The sequence below is a fragment of the Prionailurus viverrinus genome, chromosome D3 (assembly GCF_022837055.1).
Source record: "Prionailurus viverrinus isolate Anna chromosome D3, UM_Priviv_1.0, whole genome shotgun sequence".
NCBI classification, from domain to species: domain Eukaryota; kingdom Metazoa; phylum Chordata; class Mammalia; order Carnivora; family Felidae; genus Prionailurus; species Prionailurus viverrinus.
The window spans coordinates 95,355,547-95,377,647 of record NC_062572.1 but is presented as its reverse complement, the minus strand read 5'-3'; the positions used below and the strand labels follow the sequence as shown (position 1 = coordinate 95,377,647).

Below are 22,101 nucleotides of genomic sequence, written 5' to 3'. Positions count from 1 at the left end.
GGAGGGAGAAGGAGGAGGGGGAGGGGAGGAACAGGGGAGGAGGGAGGAGCAGGGGGAGTAGGGAGAAGGAAGAATGAAGAGGGAGAGGGGAGGAAAGAGGAGAGGAGGAGCAGGGGAGGAGGAAGAAGGAAGAGGGAAGAGGGGGAGGAAGGAGCAGGAAGAATAGGAAGAAGGAAGAAGGAATGGGGGAAGGAGGAGGAGAAGGGGAGGAGCAGGGGGAGGAGGGAGAAGGAAGAGGGAGGAGGGGGAGGGGAAGAGGAGGAGCAGGGGGAGGAGGGTGGAGGAAGAGGGAGGAGGGGGAGGGAAGGAGCAGGGGAGGAGGGGGGAGGGGGAGGGAGGAGGGAGAGGGAAGGAGCAGGGGGAGGAGGGAGGAGGAAGAGGGAGGAGGGTGAGGGAAGGAGCAGGGGGAGGAGAGAGAAGGAGGAGGGGGAGGGAGGAGGAAGGAGGAGGGAGAGGGAGGAGGGGGAGGAGAGAAGCAGGGGAAGGAGGGAGGAGGAGGGGGAGGAGCAGGTGGGGAGAGGGAAAGACACTTGCGCAGGGTGGGGAGTGGGCGGGAGGCAGGCCCCGCCCCTGCCGCAGTCCCATCTCGGGCAACTTCCAAGGCGCTGGCGGCTGGAGCTGGGACCAAATCAGGAGACTGAGCCAGGGTCCGCGTGAACACCGAGTGTTCTGAGGTGGGCTTTTGTCTACCACGCAGCGTTTAGGGCGATACGCAGGGTGTGGCTGAAGCGGCACTTGAGTTGGGGGGTGTCTCGGAGCGCCTGGCGAAGGGTCGGGTCAGCACCGCGGGGCTGTAGTTCCTGGGGCCGGGGGGGGGGGGGGGCGCCTCGGCGGAGCCCCACCACACGTCAGGCCCTTGTACGGGCGGCTGTGGGCTGGCCTCTGAGGCCACCCGTCACTTCCCAAGTGTCTGGTGCCTCGGGGCCCACCCGGCCGGCCACCAGGGGCTCAGAAGGGAAATGTGGCCGCGCACTGCTTTTGGGCGCCGTCGGCTCTTTCCTGGGCTCTTGGAGCCGAGCTGCAGACACGTGAAACCAGTTACCGGGGGCTAGGCAAGAAACGGGCCCGCTCTGGTTTCAATCATCCTGACCATGGTGGCGACTCCCCTCACCCGGCGGCCCGCCTCCCTCGCGAGGCCAGGAGGCAGCTCATGCCGTGCGTTTGCAGAAGGAAACCTAATACAATCTGGAGACTCCTCTAAGTGAATCAGCGGCCAGCGGGGTGTGGGCATTTCTGTGGCGCCCCTGGAACAGAGCTAACCTCAAAGCCAGACGTCAGGCAGCCCGCACAGTCCTGACGGCCCCCTGGCCGCTGGCTGAGGCTTGAAGTCCGCGGTCAGCCTGTGTGTGTGTGTCTGACTAGGGGCGGTGGCTCCTGGAGTGACAGGTTCAGGGTGGTCTGGGTGCGGCACTGAGTCCGTGGCAATGGGAACGGGGCGCCGGCCGCGGACGGACAGGGACAAGAGGGGGCCTGGGGTGAACGACCCCTGACTCGCGTCCTGTTTAGGGGCAGACCTGCACCGAGTTGAGGATGTCAGGCCTCGTAGTGATGAGTGATGGGGGCGACGCCTGACCCCCAGCTCGCACAGAGCGCCGTGGCCGCCTGGCACACGGCAGCGGCCACACAGGGCGGAGCCCGGGGCCCCCGGGGGCGTGTGCTGCGGGGGGCAGGCCTCTGTCCTACCGTCTGTTTTCGAGGTCGGCTCCTCATACAGCTGTTCACACACGTTCTATTCAGCCTATTCGGTCAGCGCACAAGAGCACCGACCGGCTGTTTGATCGGACGTCGAGCCCTGGTCACGGACGGCCGAGACCAGTGCTGGCCGCCGCGCGTGCTCTCTGCGCCCCCACGGGGAGCCCGGGTCGGGCTGGGTGGCTCCGGGGCCCGTGCCCCGGGGCTGGGCAGGTGCGGGGGCGCAGACTGGGTGATTCAGGAGGCTCCGCCCCCCACGCGCCTCACCCAGGCCGAAGGTGTCTCCCTGGGTGTGGCCCGCCGACACTCGGCCCCACCAACGGTGTGGCAGGCTTAGCACTCGCTGTACTGACTTCAGGTTCACAAGACAAAAGCCTAAACGGCTTCTGGCAAAATCCACCCAGAATCTCCACGTCTCGCTCCCACTTCCCGGGTGTTGTCGGTAAACCTCCACGAGCCCTTGGGGGTCAGGGCTTCCCACCCCTGCGGCCCCTTCCCCTCGCCGGCCCCGCCCTGGCCGCTCCCCTCGGACACAAGCCGGAGCGCCAGTGGCCTGGCCTGGATGCACACGTGTGCAGACAGGGCTTCCAGCTGGGTTGCCAAGTCTGGCTCGTCGGCCTCGAGTGCCAGAGAGCACGTTCCTCCCCGACTGAGTCACGGGCGCCGCTCTCCGAGCCGCGTGATCTGTGGTGCGGTGCCCGGGGGAGCTCTGGGGCAGGGGCAGCGCAGTGCGGGGGGCCCCAGGTGCGGGGGATGCGACCGTCGGGACGCGCAGCCGCCGACCCTCGCCGTCTGGGGCGGCCGGACTCCTGGCGGCGGGAGCCCCAGCAGCCCCGGGGCAGCCCGTCACGTTATCTTCGGTCCTCGGGGGGGCCGATGCTGGGCTTCTCCAGGGAAGCCTGTCCCGTGCGACTGGGAGGTGAGCCGGGCTGAGAGAGCGGACCGGCACGCTGGATGCGCTGGGCCACATCTCCCGGCGAGGCACGCGGAGCCGCGGTGCCTGGGGCGGCCGGGGACAGGCTGGCTCCCACCCATGGGGCCGGGGGGCTGCACGGTCACGGGGCGAGTGCAGAGAATCGCTCCTTCGCCCCAGTGCGAGTGACCGGGCGGTGCCTCCACGTGCTCCTGCCCCGGTGTGTGTGTGTGGGGGGGCCCGCACCTGAGGCGGCAGCAGGCCAGCGTGTGTTTCCATAATTTCCTGGAGAAGTCCTGCCTCCCTACTCACCTTCCTCAGCTCCGACGAGGATGTTAGAGCGACCGTGCTGCGCAATAAACTCGCGCCTGTCTTCTGTGTAAACTGGCTTCAATCTGCCTCGTCGTGAGAAGCCGTTGATAGCAGCAAGGAGACAACGGGAGGAGAGGCAGGAAGGGCCGAACCCAGGAGGCACTGGCTTGTGCACTGGAGGCCGGTGGGGTCCCTGGGCAGGAGAAGAAGGAGCGAAACCCGCCACACGTGGCCAATCCTGCCAGGGAGGCAGAGGTGGGAGGGCCTGCCAGGAGGCTGCGCGCGACCTACCGGCCGTCAGCCGTGGGGGGGCGGCTGTGAGCCCAGCAGGCCGGCCTCACCCCTGTCAGGCTCCAGCCACATCCCCCCAATATGCATGTGCTGGAGTCCCACCCCAGGGCCCCCGAACGGACCCCCGTTTGGAGACGGGGCTGTCGCAGATGTGCTTAGTTAAGATGGGTCCCCGTCCGGCATGAGTGGTGTCCTCAGAGCAAAGGAGAAACCCGCAGACAGACACACACGCAGGGAGGTGACCATGTGACGACACAGATGGGGGCGCCCCAAAGATCTCAGGCACTGGAAGCCGGGGCGAGGCCTGGGCCAGACTCTCCCTTGCAGCCTCGGGAGGAACAGCCCCGTGCACGCCTGACCCCCACGGCTGGCCTCCGGAGTGCGGGATGATGAATACCTGTGGCCGAAGCCGCCCAGGGTGGGGACATCGATGCGCCGCCCCAGGGCGTTCACACGGCCTCCAGCAAGCCCTCCTTCTTGCCGTCTTTTCCCTACTGCCCTCACAGCCCAGCGCGGCAGCTGGGTGTGGGCGAAGACGGGAGCCACGGGGACTGCAATCCTGCTAATTGGAACTAATTTGCCCAAGTTCCCGGGCAGGTCCCAACAGGAGGTGCTGGAAGGGGAGGCAAGACATTCACGTGACAAGCAGCGGTAGAGCAGGCCTGGAACACAGGTGAGAACGGTGCCCTTCCCCCAGGCCGGGCGGGCGTTCGGCTCCGGGACGCCTGCCGGGGCCCCGGGCTGGAGGGAGGACCCCAGGGTCACGGAGGGTACCGCGACCCCGGTTACTCAGTGCCCAGCGCCCCATCCCCGCGCCCGCGTGGCCTATCTGCGCGGGCGTCGGCCGCCATGAGGACTCTGTGCCCGGGTCCCACGCACACCGAGCTCTCATTAAGATGTCCCAACTCGCTTCTTCCTCCCGAGACCCCCGGGGCCTGCGCGTGGGGCCTCTCCTCCCCAGTCTCACCGTCATTTTTGTGCAGACACAGCGGGGGTGCTGGCGCCCCACGTCCTGGTGCCTTTCGTCCCCACGTTGCTGTCAGGGGAGACCCTTCTCCCCCTCAGCCGTCAGCGAGGTCCGTCGGCTCAGGCTTCCGGGTCCTGACTGGGCGTGTGGGCCCCTGGGGCCGTTACGCAGTTTGCGACCGTGTGTTCAGTCTTCCTTCTGGACGTGTGCCCCTTTACGGAGGGATGATGCCTTCCAGCCGCTACCGGCTTCGTCTGGAGGCCGGGAGACGGGCAGGCGCTTGGACTACTGGGCCTGCGTGGGCAGCAAAGCACTCGTCTACACAGGTCTACATCCCGCTTCAGCGTTTGGGAGATGGTGCATATGAAAATTCCTGGGGCGACACTTTGCAGGACATTTTGGAGTCCTCTCTCGCCCGAGGCACCAAGCATAGTCACTCCCTGGAGCCACAGGGCCCCTAGCGGGCCCTCAGCCGTGCCAGTCCGTGTGGACGGCACCAGGGCCGTGGAGGAGCCCCCTTAAGGGTGACTCCTAAGGCAGGTGCGGCCAACCCGGGCGAAGCCAGCAAGACCCAGGTCTGTCGTCACCACTGCCGAGCACAACAAAACTGCCACCACTTGGTGAGGCCGCGTCGGTGCTCCCGTGACAGCAGAGGGGCCACCGTGACCTAGCTGCCCCGAGGGAGGTTGAGAGGCCCTTGTTCCTCCCCAGGAGTGAGCACGGTGCCCGGAACGCGTTCTCCGCAGATGCCGGGGAGGCCGTGCACTCCTCGGAGTAACTGTTTCTTTAGTGGTTTTAGCCGAGTTGACTGGCTTGTGATTGCAGGAAGGGAAGTCAGGACAGAAGCCGCCAGACGCAGGGACCCTCCGAGGCTGGAGCAGAGCCATCTTCCCGCAGGAGCCCAGACTGTTCCACTGGCTAAATGAAACTGCAGCTGGCCGCCGGGGCTGGCCGGGCGCCCATGCACGCTTCTGGGGGCGCTCCAGCTGGCTCTGCAGTCGGGGCGCCAAGCGGCCTCTGGCTGCCTGGGTGCCGCCGCCCTGAGGCCGCGACGGCACTGCTTCCCCGGGGTCCCCGCTTCGGCGGCGGGACACCGGGCCCTGCGGCCGGGTGCGGTCGTTGGCGGCTGATGCACACGGGATCATACCCGTCACAGAGCGGGCTGCCCACGGCTCGTGGAGGGCCCGGCGGGGGCCAGGCTGGAGCTCCCGGGAGGGTCGGCTTGCTTCTCCCTCCTAAGCCCAGAGGGAGTACAGCCAACGGCGGACCCCCGCCGTTTCCTCCCCCGCCGGTTTCCTTTGGCCTTGGGCTCCATCGGCCAAGAGGATGGGCCTGAGCGCAAGAGGGGTGATGATGCAACCCGCCCCCACCTCCCCCTCCGGCAGCTGGGGGTGGCCCTCGTCCAGAGGGGCCTGAGGGGGCAGCACTGAGGGGGCGGGCCTAAGAGGACGACCCCGAGGGTTGGAAGCCCCTCCTGAGAATGACCCAGCGGAGGGCAGTGAGGGAGCCCGCAGACCAGCTCTCTTTTCACGGACGCGGAAGCGGAGACACCGGCCTTTTGGCTGAACGTACACCGATTCGTCTATGTCCCTTGTGCCAAAACCAAAGACAGGCTCCCAGGCGGGGCTGCTGGAGGGAGGCTGTCCCAGCCCGGGGCTTCCCCGTCCCCACCCACTCCCTGGTTCCTCAGCTGGTGTCTGCGGGGCACCTGCCGGCCGAGGCAGCGAGCGGACGCGTGCGGCTCCCGGCCCCTCATTCCCGAGGGAGAGGCAGTAAACGAGGACGCGGTGTGCAACCGGCCAGCGCTTCCTGGGGACGCGCACGAGGGGAGGGGCTAGCAGGGCTCGCCGCAGAGGCGTGGGGGGCACCGCCGGTGCCACCTCGGGCAGACGGCCACGGGCCCCAGCTCCATCACGGAAGACTCCGGTCTTGGCCGCGTGACCTCGGACGCCGCTCACCCTTCCCGGGCCTTCTCTCCCCAGCTTACGGCCAAGTGGGTGGACGTCTGTCCCCAGAGGGCCATCCTGAGAAACCTGGCCCCTGACTCCCCACGTGGCAGCTCGTGATGAGGCCGAGGGGCGGCCGAGAGCGCGAGAGAGGGAGAGCCTTCCGTCTTTGAATCCTTAAATCGACAGTCAGTCACCACAGTTGGTGAGGAGCTCCTGGGGGCTTTCGTTAAAGTGTCGACAGGCTCCACAGTGGGCTCTGAGGGCTTCAATTTTCTAAGCTTACGTCTGACGCTAGGCTGCGATCTCTCCGCAGGGGGCTCACAACACAGATCGTATCTCAGCCCAAGCCCTCTGCTGCAGTCGAGGGTGAGTCTGCTCGGCAAACCACAGCCTTAGTGCTAAAACAAGCCGCTCACCCACCGAGACGAAAGATGGGAGACAACGCACCCTCGTTAGGAACAAAGCGCGCACTGACGGGTCTAGTCAGGGCACGCCGGGGAAGCGCGTCCCGGGAGGACGTCACCGTCCGATCAACACCTGGCCATCAACGGCAGCCAAGCGCTTGCTGTTGACGTGCTTTTGTCGAGCCCCAGGCCCAGGACTCCGCGGGGCAGGGGTCTGTCCTCGCACCCAGCTCCCGCCGCATGGCCCGCGGCGCCCTGGCCCCAGCCTCCCCTCTCTCCACCAACGGCTTCGGGTGGCTCTGGCTTTCGCCCTGACCGCCGCTGCCCCCGTCTCCACCAGGTGTGTCCCTGGCATAGAACTCTGGCGTGCTGCGTACTGGCAGTCACTGGAGGTCACTGTGGGCCCCGAAATGGTGAGTTTTTCTTCCACGGCACAGAGGGAAGGGGGCACTTGGACGGCGGGGAAAACAGCACTCTCTAACAGAAATGCGTCCCTGTGGAGGCACAGGACGTGGGTGTGGAGCCCGCTGGACGGCGACGGGGCTGGCGGAGCCCGGGGGAGCGTCAAGCTGGCCAAGATAAAGGGCTACAGAAAGGGTGTGGCTTTGAAATATGAGAAAGAAAAGTGGTTGTGCTGTCACGGCCCATAAGCACGGCACTGCTTCATATCCACAATTCCAGGAAGGGCTTCAAAGCTCGGCCAATCGAGGCAGAGAAAGGATGTGTCCCGAGTCACCTGTCCCTGACTTACGGCTGACACTCCCCACCCACGGGCACCTGTTCCACGCTGGCCGCCCGTCTGTGAGCAGGAGAGAGTGTCCTGGGCCGAGCTCCAGTCGGCGGCACGTGTCCCCACCTCTCGGGGTGCTCTCCAGGCCGGGGGCCGCTGCACCCTTGCTTTTGTGATGACACCTCCCCACCCCGACCCTCCCCCGCACGCAGACCCCAGCCGGGACTCGACTCAGGTTTGAGCAGGGACACCCAGCGGGGCCGTTCTGTCCGCTCGGTCGTGTCTTGGGGGCCGCTAAACCCCCACGTGTGGTCAACCTGGTCCAGCTCCAGGCCTTGGGCGAGCGAGCCGGGCTCTCAGCCGTGGGCGATGATTTCTTTATTGACGAAGGGGTCCCGCAGGCTGAACAAAACCAGACTTTTCTCTTGGAGCCAAGAGGTTCTCTGCACAAACACAGATGCTTCTGAGGAGGACGCCCTCCGACACTGGCTCAGCTTGCCACCCGCGGCCGCCTGTCGTCCCCAGCCGGGGTGCCTCTTGCTTTGGGGTCCAAACCTGACTCCCAGCTTCCCTCTCTTCCGGGCATGTCCTTGGCCAGCTCTCTGGAGCCAGGTGCCCCCGGGTCCCCCGACTGGCGTGTTGAGTGTTACTCTGTGACGCGGGGACCACGACCGCCCTCGCTCAGCCAGCCCGTGTGGCCAGTGCTCCGGCCCTCCAGGCAGCAGACCCCACGCCTCCTCACAGAAGAGGTGGCCTGGGGTTTCATCCCAAGACATCAAAACATCATCCAGAAACGTCTCGTTGATGGAGTAACCGGGAAACAGTCTGGTCAATGGGTTTCCTGGTTAAAGGAGTCTAAAACTGTTAGGTTGGAGGGTTTTCCCGGAACGTGTCCCTTCACTCCTGCCACCTTCACTCCTGCTGCCCTATTACCCTATCTACAAGCCCCACACCCCGAAGACACGCATGGCCTCTCGCAGCTCAGAGATGAGACCGCGGCCGTTTTTCATTCTACAGAAAGAGCCGAGCACAGTTCAGGTTTGCAGGCTCGGCGAGGCTGCTCCCGCCTCTGTGAATCACCCGGAAAGCTAACTCCGCTCGGTCCCCGGGGCAGGGAGGCTGAAGCCTGGCGAAGACAGACTGCCATATGGGGAGACGGCCTGAGCAGACCGGGGACAAGAGAACGAGCTGGAGAGAAAAGGCTCTGTCTCTCCTCCACGGCAGGGCGGCGGGCTCCTTTGCTGGGGGCACTGGGGAGAAGCAGAGCCCGGCCTGCCTCTCCAGGAGCCACAAGGAGGTGGGCAGGAGGGGGAGAGGTTGCAGGGCTGAAGTCAGAAGGGTTAGAGCCTCCTGCTCAACTATGTCACAGGGCAACTTGCAGAGCGCCCTCCCGCCCTCCCCCTTCACAGGAGAGACCGTGGGGACGGGGCCGTGACCTCACGGGCAGAGGAGCCAAGGTGCAGGCCGCCGCCCCGTGCAGGACGTGGCCCGTCCTCCACACTGCTGCTTGTCCTGACCCCCTGGCCCGAGAGCCCTCTCTGCGCTGGTCATCAGGCTGGTCCTTCCACGTGCCCCATCCCAAAGTTGGGGGGGGGGCAGGCGGCCGACCTCCCGGCTCAGGCTGGCTGGGCTCCCACCTGGCTCCCCGAGGAGGAGGAAGAGCCCGTGGGGACCGATGGGTTTGCAGCTGCTCGGGGCCAGCCGGCCACAGCCTGGGGACTAAGCGAGGGTCTGGACTCCCTGGCCTGTGAGACAGGTGTCAGCATGGCACCGGTTTACCAGGGGCCTTCTCGAGGAGGGCCTGGTGGGGCTGGGTGTGGGCTGCGGGGAGGGTCTGTCAGGGACGGGGCCCACCGGGCACCCCGCAGCCTACCCCCAAGCCCGGCCCCGGGAGATGACGAGTTTGGGGCAGATCTGACTCGGGGCGTCACAGGCCTCGGGGGTCTGGAGGCGGCGAAGTGACCAGGATACGGGCCAGGTGGCAGGGTGTGAGGACGGCTCCCCAAGTCTCTACTCAGAAGACTGCCCAAGCCCCACAGAAGGGCCAGCCCCACTCCAGGACAGGGCTGGCACCCACGTCACCTCCGTGTGTCAGGTTTGGGGCCCCTGCACAAACAAAGCTCCTGTGTTTGTGGGTCATGAATGACAAGTGTGGAAGTATGGAGAACTTGGAAGGCAAAGTGCCACAGCTGGTAACTCAGGCTCCCAAGCCCGGGGTACTGTCTACTGTGGGACTTTCCTCTCCTCAGCGGCTTCTCAGGGCCCCCTTCCCATGCTGCCCCCCGCCCCCCGGCCTGGCGCCCATGCCCCCGTGTGCAGTGTGATGGACTTGCCCCGAAGGCCACCCCTCTCACGAGGGCCCCACCGTCTGGGCCTCCGGCTTCACGGAAGCCCCAGGAAGGGCAGCTGGCTCAGGAGTAACTAGGAAATCCAAGCCAAGGGGAAGAGCAGGCCACCTGTCACCAGCACCTGGGAGCAGAAGGCGGCCCAGCCAAGGGCGCCCGACGAGAGGACACGAGGGGCAGGAAGAGCCAGACTTGCGGGACCAGCGGCCCTCGGCTGAGATTCATATCTGCCTGGAAACTACAACTGAAAGACACAAGGAAACCTAAACCTAGGTGCCACTGGATGGGCAGAAGGAGGGGCCCCGGACTCCCAGCAGAGAACAGTCATGGGGCCCGAGAGGGGGTGAGGCACGGAGGGGGCAGAGCAAACCTTAGGGGCCCCTGTGGCTAGGGCTGCGGGCAGCCTCCAGGGACAGGGAAAGGAAGGCAGCGTTCCTGAGACAGCTGAACCCAGATCTGTCACCGCAGGCTGTCCTGGGTCCCTCCCCCTCCACCACTCAGCTCCTATGCCAGATGGTCAGTGCTGTCTCCGTGCATTGACTGTGCCTTAGTCACAGCCTGAATTAATTACATCGGTGGAGCTGCTCTCAGGGCCTGCCCGCCGACACTGTGAGCCAGGGACCCTTGCTCGGCTGGCACATGCTGCTGTACAATGATGACAGACTCCCAACATCAGCTGTGTGGTGGGATGTAAGTGAGGAAACGTGCAAAATATGTTAATTCAGTGGGAATGGATGGAGGCAGGGATGGGTGAAGGGGTGGATGCATGATGAGTGGATGGATGGATGAGTGGATAAATGGATGGATGGGTGGGTGGATGGATGGATGGATGCATAAGTGGATAGATAAATGGATGGATGGGTGGGTGGATGGATGGATGGATGATGGATAGATAGAAGAATGGATAAATGGATAGATACATGGATGGGTGAGTGGATGAGGGAATGAACAGGTGGATGAGTGGATAAATGGATGGATGAGTAGATGGATGGATGGATGGATGGATGGATGGATGGATAAATGGATGGGTGGATGGATGGATAGATGGATGGATGGATGGATAGATAAGTGGATAGATAAATGGATGGATGGGTGGGTGGGTGGATGGATAGATGGATGGATGGATAAGTGGATAGATAAATGGATGAATGGGTGGATGGGTGGGTGGGTGGGTGGATGGATGGATAAGTGGATAGATAAATGGATAGGTGGGTGAGTAGGTGGGTGGATAAATGGATGGATGGATGGATGGATGGATGGATAAGTGGATAGATAAATGGATGAATGGGTGGGTGGATGGATGGATGGATGGATGGATAAGTGGATAGATAAATGGATAGGTGGGTGAGTAGGTGGGTGGATAAATGGATGGATAAATGGATGGATGGATGGATAGATGGATGGATGGGTAAGTGGATAGATAAATAGATGGATGGGTGAATGGGTGGAAAAATGGATAAATGGGTGGGTGGATGGATGGATGGATGGATGATGGATAGATAAATGGATGGATGGATGGTGGGTGGATGGATAGATGGATGGATGGATAGATAAGTGGATAGATAAATGGATGGATGGGTGGGTGGAGGGTGGATGGATAGGTGGGTGGATGGATGGATAAGTGGACAGATAAATGGATGAATGGGTGGGTGGGTGGATGGATAGATGGATGGATGGGTAAGTGGATAGATAAATGGATGGATGGGTGAATGGGTGGAAAAATGGATAAATGGGTAGGTGGGTGGATGGAAGGATGGATGGATGGATGATGGATGGATAAATGGACGGATGGGTGAGTAGGTGGGTGGATATATGAATGGATGCATGGATGGGTGGATGGGTGGTTGGATGGATGGATGGATAAATGGATAGATAAACGTATGGGTGAATGGATGATGGATGGGTGATGGAAGGATGATGGATGGATGGATAGGTGGATGGATGGATGGGTGGATGAATCACTGAATGAATGTCAGGTTATCTCTCGTCAAAGCATGAGCACAAAATGAGAAAGCCCTGTGACCCTACAAGTCGCTGCGATGCCCCCACCCCACCTCCGTTACTGCATCTATAGATGGGGATTTTGATTTGCCTTGTCTTCCTCACAGGATGGCTTTGAGGTCAAACGAGGAACAACACAGTTGAAAAACACTTGGAAAACTGCAGTTGAATTATGTACAGGAGACGTGTGCAATTATTACCTAGATTACGTGACATCTAAATTGGTGAAAATTTTGGGTTAGGGGGCATACTTTTAAAAAAATTCTTGGGGCGCCTGGGTGGCGCAGTCGGTTAAGCGTCCGACTTCAGCCAGGTCACGATCTCGCGGTCCGTGAGTTCGAGCCCCGCGTCGGGCTCTGGGCTGATGGCTCGGAGCCTGGAGCCTGTTTCCGATTCTGTGTCTCCCTCTCTCTGCCCCTCCCCCATTCATGCTCTGTCTCTCTCTGTCCCAAAAATAAATAAAAACGTTGAAAAAAAAAATTTAAAAAAAAAAATTCTTTATTCCTCTCAAGTATATGTAGTTACAGGGACTAATTGCTAATAGTGTATTTTCAAGTTGAAGTCCTGCTGGGCCCACTTCAGGGAATAGGAAAGAAGTCTCGTAATTAGTAGCCTTATTTGCACGCAATGAGTCCTTAAAACTGCTCTGTAAGACTAGCACTTACAACTTGTTTTGAGGGATTCAATTGCTTGGCAAACTCCTTTCTCACTAAAAAGCTGAAAAGTGAACCTGAATCAGTGAAACGTCATCATGTCCAATCATTTTATTTCCCAAATTGAGGTGGACTTGGTTAGAATGTCTTCAGGTTTAGTCCATGAAAACAGACTTCACAGAAATTCAGCCATCTTCATTTTCGGGGCATAGAGCTAGGTGTGCCGACGGTTCCCTGTGGGTTTCTGGGTGTGTGTCACTCGAAGCGAGACGGAGAGTGGCGTCCTTGAGAGGCAGCCTGACCTTGGCGGGGCCGCGGCGTGAGCCTGGCCGGGTCTCCGTGCCGGTTCCAGGTGAGGACGGCGGCGTGCAGGGGGGCGGAGGTAGCGGGCTGAGCTCAGCCTGGACAACCCGTCACAGTGACCACACGACACCACGGCCACGTGGGAGGTGTCCCCACCCACCTGAACACAGACACACTTCTGCTTCTCTGTCGCTTCCCTGGGTTCTGTTTGTTCCTCCTCCAGGTAAAAAGCATTCTTGGCAGCTGGAGTTGCTTTTCAGCCTCGGTTTGACGCTTTCCCTTCCGATTAAAATTAAGCGGGGCCCCAAGGCATATCTCGTGATCACAAGTCACTCTCTTGGCGAGCAGCGCAGGTTTCACGTGAATGGCATCATTGTTATGGGTACAAAATGCAGCGAAAATGGAAGCTGGGTTCCTGCCCCGACTGCTCCCCTGCCAGAGAAGCTGTGAGCAGTCAGGCACCAGGACTCCCGTGCTCAGCCAAGGCGGAGTAACAGGAACCAGAGTCCCCCTCTCACCAAACAAGCAAAAAGGGGGGGAAGTATAGGAAACCGGTCACACATTCAACCCCAGGCAACGAGGTGGGGACCCAGCCGGCCTGAGGAAGCGGAGCTGGGAGCCCAGGTGAGAGCCTGGACCCCTGCAGGGGTGAGGCCCCTCAGGGCAAAGAGCTGCGCTGGAGGATCCGAGGGGGGCAGCACTGGCCCTCACATAAGACCCCAGGGCGGAAAGCCACGCAGTTCACAGGGCAGCCGGCAGTGTCCCCAGAAGGGTTTTGCCTTCATAGTGGGCAGGAGGAGCCCAGGACATGCAGCGAATACGCGCCGCTCTGGACCCCCAACACAGTTTCCAAGTTTCCAGTTCTTCCCAAGTCGATCCACGGGTTTAGCGCGATTCCCATCCGCACCCCGCGTGGCTCCCTGGGGGCGTAGACAACTTTATGGTACAGTCTACGTGGGAAGACACCGGGCCTGGGCAGATACAGCGATTTTGGAAAAGATGCAGTGGCAGAAATTCCTCGAGCGGATTCCGAGACTTACAGCAGCACTGGCAGCGGGGGCCAGCGGGGGGCTCGACCTGCAGATCCCGGGAAGGAAGACAGAACCCAGAAACAGAGCCACACCATCCCCAAACGGACGGAGCAATCGGGTGTGTGAGGGGACATGAACCCCAGGTTCACCCCTTATGCAGAAAGTTAGCTCAAAAGGGATCATGGACTCAAATGTCAAACAAACCTCTAAAACTTTCAGGACAAAACATAGAAGGGACTCCTCGGGGCCGAGGGCCAGGAAGACCGCTGTCAGGCTCGACACCAAGCGCATGACCCGTCAAGGGAAAAACTGACAAATTGTGTCTCACCAAAATTCGAGTTTTTCTCTCCTAAAGATCTGTCGAGAGGCTAAGAAGACAAGCCACAGACTGGGAGAAAATATTTGCAAACCACCATCTGACAGACGACGTGCATTATAAAGGCCCCTGAAACCTGGCAGTTAAAACAAGACAAAAACAATCCTGGTAGAAAACAGGCCAAGGCACAAAGAGTCGTGTCACCAAAGAGAGCGCACCGATGGCGGCCGGGCGTGAGAAGTGCTCGCCACCAGCAGCCACCGGGCACCGCGAGTGCAAACCACGGTGCCACGGCAGCGCCCGGCGACCAGGATGGCCGGCCGGCCGAGGATCGCTCACGGGCTGCTGGAGGGGTGCTGAGAGCGAGCGAGCGACTCCCCGGAGGACTTGGGGCGCTCGGCAAACGGAGCGCGCTCTTGCCTACGGCCCGCGGCCGCTGCCTCGGGCCCCCGCCCCACGGACAGGAACCCCGTGCTCCCCGCGATGAACACTCACGCGGGCACCCTTCGCGGCGGCCCCCCGGGGGCCCAGCCACCCTCAGCGGGCGAGGACTTACAGGCGCCGGGCTCCACCCGTGGACGGAAGGGTGCCCGGTGGCGGGGAGCACGGAGGACGGACCCCGGAGGCACGGCTGGCTGCGCCCACAGAACACACGGGGCCGCGGAAAAGAAACGGCAGGGCCGCAGATACGGAGCGCAGATGCGTGCGGCGGGGGCGACGGACGCGACCCGGGCAGCACACTGCACACTCACCACGCACCCTCGACGCACAGCACGCAGGACACACACGCACACACACGCAGCACGCTCGACCCACACCACACGCACTCCACACACACCCCCGACCCTGGTCCCCTTCCTCAAGGAGTATTTCAATTCCCGCCTCTTTCCGCGCGACATGGGGACACCCCCATCTTCTGTCCTCGCGCTGGAAGGGTGCGCCCGCGCCGGCAGCGCTCCCCGCCCCGGCAGCCCCCCCCCCCCCCCCCCCCCCCGAGGAGGACCGTGGCCGCTGAGATGCGGGAGACGCGGGGCAGCAGCGGAGCCCGGAGGTGCCGTCTCCGCTCCGTCCGGGGGGACGAGCCCCAGGGCTCAGCCGGGCGCATTCTCTTCTCAGTGCTGGGGCGGGAGGTTCAGCTCGGTGCCAGCGTGGCGGCCTCCGGGCACGGCCGCGGGCTTTCAGACCCACCTTCTGTCCTCCCCACGCAGCGGCTGCCGACAGCGAGAGGGCCCCCTCTGTCCGCGCGGGCTCCCGTAACCGGCTCCCAAAGGCCCACCTCCCCACATCAGCGCTCTGGGGGTTGGGGCTCCAGTGCAGGAACTCTGGGGACACGCGCACCGCCCGTCACGGATGCCACGAGTGCATCGGCTCTGGGGAGGACAGCCCCTTATCTTACGGACGGGGACGTTAGCGTGCCGTCAGCTGAGTCCCCGGGGAGACAGTGCCAAGCGGGGCGAGACGTGCACCACACTTACGCCGAGAGAAGTGAGGGCAGCGGGAGGGGCAGCAGAGGGCTCCATCCAGGACGCAAGTCTGGCTGGGCAGCCGGGAGGGCGCCAGGAGGAAGCGGGGCACGGCCGAACGTGGGGCCGCCCCCACCGGGTCTCCTCTCCCAGCGGCACCCGCCTGGGCCCCGGATCCCACCCCTTTCCTCGCCCAAACTAACCTGGCTGGTACGACCCGGATTCTTCTTATTTCGCTGTAACTCTTTGTTTCGTGGATTATTAGTTTTGTAACGCAGCTGCCTGATGACGGGGCTCGACGCCACCAGGGACATCTGGTCCCGGCTGCCCTGAGTCCGGGGGGGAGGGGGCGGCTCTCTGCGTCTCTTCGGCCGTCTGTCTGTCTGTCTGTCCTCTCCCCCTCACACGCCCGGGGATCTGCGGGGACATCCGCACGCGGCCTCCCCACGGCGTGCCCCTTACATCCTGGCATCCGGGCGTCCAGGGGAGCGTCTGAGAGGCTGGGCCACCTGGAAGCCGAGGACAGCCGTGTCCACTGTGATGGCGTCTGCCCGGACCCAGGGCCCGGCCACGTGAGGGTCAGAAACACCGGCTTAGCCCTCATGGGAAAGAAACCCTGCCCCTGCCCGCCGCCCCCTCGTCCCTCCCGGCCTCTCGCGAGCGCCCGGTGTGCCTGGCCTAGGATCTCTGCGCTGGTGGTCGCCCCCATGGGGCACTCTTGCTCGGGACGATGTCACCTCTTCGAGTGTTGGCTCGACCAGCACTTTCCCGCGAGGTCTCCCTGACCCCCGCTCTGCTCCCCGCTGGCACCCCTCTTCCGCACGGCTCGCCCGCCCTGCCGGACTGCGCGTGGGCCCTTCCACGGGGCACGGAGGTTAATGGCTCTTTTCCTCCGGAGGAAGTCTTGCCCGCCGTTACACCAAGCTTCTAGAACATGCCCCGCACAGAGGTGGCACTTGGTCTGTGTTGTGCCCCGCTGCTGACTGCACCGTAGGAGGGAATCGTTGTTCCAATGGAGAAGGGAGGGGTCCCCCCAAATCACAAAGAAACTCTGTGCCCCGTGGCTTTGCCGTGCAGCCTGGGGTGTCCGGCCACGGCCTGCCACACACGGAGGCGCGGAAGGAGGCTGGGCCTGGGGGTCCCCGGAGGGCCGCGCCGGGGACGCCAGTTCAGGCAGCTGGCAGGGGGCGGTGGCTTTGTCGGTCTCAGCTAATGTTTTCGGGCGGTCCCGGCACCCTTCTCCCTTCAAGATTCAGGGCTCCTGCTGCTTCCCAGGCAAACGTGGAGACCCTCAGCCCGGGGCCACTGGCACCCTCCGACCACGGGGCGTCACCTTTAAATGGTGGACACAGCTTTATTCACACTGCAGGAATTCACGCCGCAGGAATGACTCTCTAATGGCGGAATCTGGGCCTTCCCGGTGCTGTAGAGACGGGACCCCAGGGCCGCCGCACGGGGACTGGGTGGAGTGAGGGGGGAGGGAGCGCCGGTGACAACATCCACGGCTCAGGACCTTCAGAGACAAACCTCAGATGGTCTGGAAAACGCACCTCTTCCAGAGGAGCGTCTGTGGACCAGGGTGCCCCTGGCGGGTGGGGCTGACAGGCAGCAGGGACGGTCTGTGCAGCCCGGGCCGGGCTCCAGAAGGGGCAGCAGGAGGGAAGGGCTCGATCGCCACCCCCTCCCTCCAGATGTGACTGGGGCTTCCTCCAGATCAAGTCCTCCTCCCTCCTCGGCACCCCTCCTCGACTCGGGGAGAACGAGGAACGGAAAATGATACAAAAGGCCCTGACGATTACAGTCGTTACTGCCCGTAACTCCCGTGCTGGGCACCTTGTGGAAGTTGCCGCTCGGCTGCGACCCGCCGGTCACAGACACAAGGGCCCAGCGAGAACGCGACCGTTAGAAGGTCCCGCGGGGCAGAAAGTGGCAGTCGTCCTCGTGGCAAGGTCAGGACGCCGAGCGCCGGGCCGGCAGGGGGCTCACGGGAGCCCCGCATAGCCGCGCATCTCCGGCGACACCGGTCGTCTTTGCTCTCCTCCCCGCGGTGTCCTCTGTGTGTGGCAAGTAAAAAAGCGACACGGAACTCGGGCTCCGGTGGCACCTCACGAACGGCTGGGACGCTGGCGACCCGGCGGCGGTGGAGGCACGAGGGCGAGACCCGCCCTCCCCTTGGACACAAGTGAGCATCTGGTCATCTTATACTTGACGTCACGTCTCCCGGCAGGAAGAACCGCGAACGCGACGCGGTTCACACACACGACCGCAGATTGGGCTCGTGATCCGGGGTCTGTGTTAGGGACGAGTACGTTTAAAACCGGACAAGGGAAAACCGTTCTTCCGAACGTGACACATACAGGGGCGTCTGGGGGGCTTGGTCACTTGAGCGTCCACCTCTTGATTCCAGATCAGGTCGGGATCTCCCGGTTGGTGAGATCGAGCCCTGCGTCGGGCTCTGTGCTGGCAGCTTGAGACCTGCTTGGGATCCTCTGTCTCCCTCCGCACACCCCCCCCCCCCAAATAAACAAATAAACGTAAAGAAAAGAGTGAGGCAATTACCTAAGTACCCAAGAAACGCACTCCGAGGGACGGGCCCCAGACCTGCAGGCAGGGACCCAGCCAGTGTTCCCAGCACCCAACGGTGGAGGCGGCCCGGATGTCCACCCACCAACGAGCGGTCCACAAACTGCTCTAGCCACACAGCGGAGTGGGTTTTGGCCACCTAGTGAGTGAGGTGTGGAGTCCTGACAAATGCTGTGATGTGCACGCACCGTGAAACCATTCTGCTGAATTCTTTCGTTCAAGGCCACCTGCTGTACGGGTGCACGGATATGAAGTCCCCAGAAAGCACAGGTCCCCAGAGACAGAGTTCACAGACGTTACCAGGGGCTGGGGCAGGGGCGACCGCTCGACGGGTCCAGGGGTCCCTTCGGGGGTGACGACGTACTCGGAACCAGACAGAGGCCCTGGCAGCTACACAACACCGTGAACGTGCTCGGTGCCACTGACTTGTCCGCTTTAAAAGCTCAATTTCATCTTGTGTGCATGTCTTTAAAGACCGTGGTCTCACACACACAGGCCCTTTATCTCGGGCTCTGCACCTCCTCCCCAGGTACAGCAGCTTCAGCACAGCCTCTGTGCTCCAACACGGGACGCGTTTCTCGGGAAACATGTAACGACAGTTCTGCGGACACATCCTCCTTGTGATGTTGTTGGGACACCGCACAGGGAGGTCACAGACCCTCTTTGGAGCAAAGGTGGGGGCATGGAGAGCCGTCCCCAGCTGGGACCCCGACTGCTCAGGTCAGAGGACGCCCTTGAGACGGGGGAGCTAAAGTACCCAGATTTTTGCTTAGGTTGTGCATGGTTACAAGGAGGGACTGGACGTTTGCCGGACTTTTCCATACCAGCGGGTCTCAAACGTGGGAAGGGCCGGGACCGGCGGCAAAGGGAGGAGGAGTCTGCCCTATGGGCCCTGGGCACGGCTGGCCCCGCTTTGCGCCACAGCAGACGGTTCTGGGGCACGTGCCGCCCAATCGCGGTCACCGCGAGAGACGAGTGGCTGGCAGGCAAGTGGCCCCGATGCTCTAGGGGCCCGGCCAGCGTGGCGGTGTGAGGGCAAAACGCCTTGCTAGAGGCGAGCCCACAGTACGTTTCCCTCACTACCTAAAATCAACCCAAAAGAAACGAAACTAAGTCAACAGGTATTTGCAGAAACCCCACTTTTTCGGCAGAGACCATCCCTTAATTCGTGGATTCGTATTTTTGTTTCTGGAATATAAAATCCTATTGTTGGGCAGGGGGGTGTGACGGGTTTATAAAAACTCGCTTTGAAATTAATAGCTTCCGGGACATTCTTCAGGGATGCCAGTGCGGTCTGGGGCCCCGTGGGTCTGCTCTCAGGAGGGGCAGATGGCACTCCGGATCCCCTCTGCGTCCAGCGGGCTCGGGGCTCCTGGCCTGTGACGGGCCCCGCGGGTCCCCTCTTGTCCACGGCCCCCCCACCCCCCGCACTCCCCTCGGAGGGAGCAGGTGCTTGCCACCCCGCTCGCTAGGTGACCCAGGTTTCTCTAACACTCCACCTCGTCTCAGCAAAACGAATCATACATTTCAGGAAGTCCTAAAAATCAAAGCACCGTTTGTGACAATTCAGAATCATCATTGCTGGAGAAGTTCTGGGTTTCACGCTGGCTTCGTGAACAACTTGACAGCGTTTCCCTACCTGGGCCGCAGCGGGTCTGGTGGGGAAAGGGGCCGAGTAGCCGGGAGGAGCAAGCGGGGCAACAACAGGTCTGCGCACACACGTCATCTTCCCAAGTGACGGCCGCGTTGCACGCGGGTGTGCGTGTGGCCACAGCCTCGCCCAGGCCACCCTTCGGAGCGGAAGCATTTGGCTCGAGTGAAAGCTCCCCGTCCCCCCGGCCCGGGTGAGCGGCTCTGAAGCGCGGTGTTTAGAGCATCTGCGGCCGCGGCCACACGGCCGCCTCTTCTGTGTTCTGTGCAGGCCTCTCCTCGGACGTGGAGGAGGGGACCCCACTGCAGGAGCAGCCGGTGCTTTGTGGTCGTGCCGGGGCGGCTCTGCCCCACAGCGCTTCGTGCAGATGCCAACGGAACCAGGACGTACCGCAGGAAGTCACTGAGAGCCGGGTAGGGTGGTCCGCGCACGTAATGAATCACCGGCAGACTAAGATCGTCCAGCAAAAAAATATTGCTTTATTGGATCTATTTCCTAAGCACAGACAGCGGACACGAATACCAAACGTCTCCTCTCCTTAGGACAGCCTACTGAGAAGTGTTCCATGCGAGTCCTGGGGCGCTAACTGCGGGCTGCGGTCTGGGCTACGGGCGGGGCAGCAGCCTGGGAGAAGCAGGGTCAGGCCTACGAGGAGCCATGCACCGTCGCCCGTGACAGTTGTGTGCAAATGCTACAGATGTGGCTTTCGGGGCCGTGTCCTTTCTGGGAGTCAGACAGGAGTCAGACATAACCGCGCTGAAGAGCAGTTTTAAAATCATCGTTCCTGTGGGAGAGCGTTCTCTACCGTGACGCTATGTTTCGTTATTGTAACTTACGACCTCCGCCGGCGGGTGCAATTCAGGCATGTTCCATGAGGGGGCATGAATTCCTAAGGCGCAATTATTAGGTTAGCCAATTAGACCACGCTTTTTGGTTACGTGGAACAACAGGTCACTGCTAGTAACAACGTGTAATAAGCTGTTAATTGCACAAACGCAGTAGTAAAGCTTACACCGACCTATCCGTTAACAGTCACTAGTCGGAAAACATACTACAGTCGCTGCATGTTAAAACGTTTTTGGTAATCGTTGTCTTAGATGAAGCAGAGATATAAGGCTTCTGTGAAGTAATAATCTTACGGCTGAACAAATATATTACACTCCTCTTGTGATGTTATTTACAGTGACTTTCCCACCTGCCGTTTGGTAGCATCCGGGCATTGAGAACACACGTCTCCTGGCTTTCTAAAGTGCTCGGCTGACGGCACGAGATGACGAAGGCCCGCTGGAGGGACGTGGGCCCCGGTACACGCAGCTGAAAAGCCAGGCTTTGTCTTAGATGCACCTTCCGGAACGGACGCTGGTTACTGCTGCTGACACGGCAGCCCTCGCTGGGCAAAGACCGGACGTCACCGCCTCTGTCGTCATTATTTGTACTTAAATATGTGCCAAATCTGTACATACATGCAAACGCAAGAGCTGTCGTGGGGCAGACAGACTTCTCTTTTCGTCCGGCAACCTATCTTGTGCTATCACCTTACTCGCACTATGCTCAAAGCCAGATTAAAAACAAAACCCTAGCATGCTACAGTTAACGATCCTATGGTTCCAGTAACACGGGGGAGGGGGCAGGTGACGAGAGCGAGGACAAAGCAGATCTCTACGATGCACCGAATGGGGCAACAGATTGCACGCTGCAGCCCGAGGAAAGCCGAGAACAAAAGCAGGAAGCACGTGTGAGGTATTGCTCACAATGCCTACCTAGCTTGCCAGTATTCTCCTAATTTATACAAGAGAAAGCCTCAGGATGAAGTGTCTTTATAGCTTCTGCTCCTACAAATACTCTCCTGGTAGCAGACTCAGGGCTCCCCCGTGGCGCCCCGATGCTGGGGTCTGTGTAATAAGGCACTTCCAGCACTGGAGTCCCCCCGTGGGAGGCGTGCCCCTTTCGGTCTTGACACGGGAGGAGTGGCCCGTCCCACCAGCCGCTGGGCGGCTTCTGTGAGCGGACGATGCAAATCTTCACGAAGCCGGGGGTCTGACCGGCACCAGGGCTCTGCTCAGTCTACTTGAAGTCCTGGTGCCGAAGCTCAACGGTCAGCGGCCGAGTCGACACCACGCGGCTTCGGAGCGAGTTCCGTGTCGCCAGCTACGATCAGATGTTGGTGCTGGAGAGATCGTTCCGGATTATCTCATTTACTGCAAGAAAACACAACGGAGAAATCATTAGGGAAACGCTGCTCTGCCCAGAAGCGTATGTAAGAACCAGAAATCCCATCAGCCATGCTTTCGGCGAGTCACGTGGAGCCCGTGACCGGGGGTGGGGGTGGGGGGGGGGTGTCTCTGGGCGGGATGGAATTCCTTCTTGCACCCCACCGCGGGCCTGGGGTGCCCTGAGCCGGCAGCACACAGCTGCCCGGCACCCGGCTCCACGACTCCAGGGGCCGGCAGTGGTCGGGTTACCGCTCTAGTCCAGAAGCACGGTTGCGAACCGGCCC

At 61.8% G+C, this 22,101-nt stretch overlaps 1 protein-coding gene across 5 annotated transcripts in view; it reads right to left on the bottom strand.

Annotated features, from left to right (window-relative positions):
• Positions 1-14,851: 14,851 nt before the first annotated feature.
• The window catches only part of NFATC1 (nuclear factor of activated T cells 1), a 110,986-nt gene continuing 103,736 nt past the window's right edge, over positions 14,852-22,101 (bottom strand). For 4 of the 5 annotated variants that reach the window (XM_047827258.1, XM_047827256.1, XM_047827259.1 and 1 more), the window contains one exon: positions 20,064-21,802. Coding sequence is in view for 3 of the 5 variants with exons in the window: in XM_047827256.1 (XP_047683212.1) it covers positions 21,759-21,802 (44 nt within the window). In the remaining 2 variants the exon portion in view is untranslated. Of the gene's footprint in view, positions 14,863-20,063; positions 21,803-22,101 lie in introns of those variants that run through there. The other variant, XR_007145726.1, reaches the window with a different exon arrangement.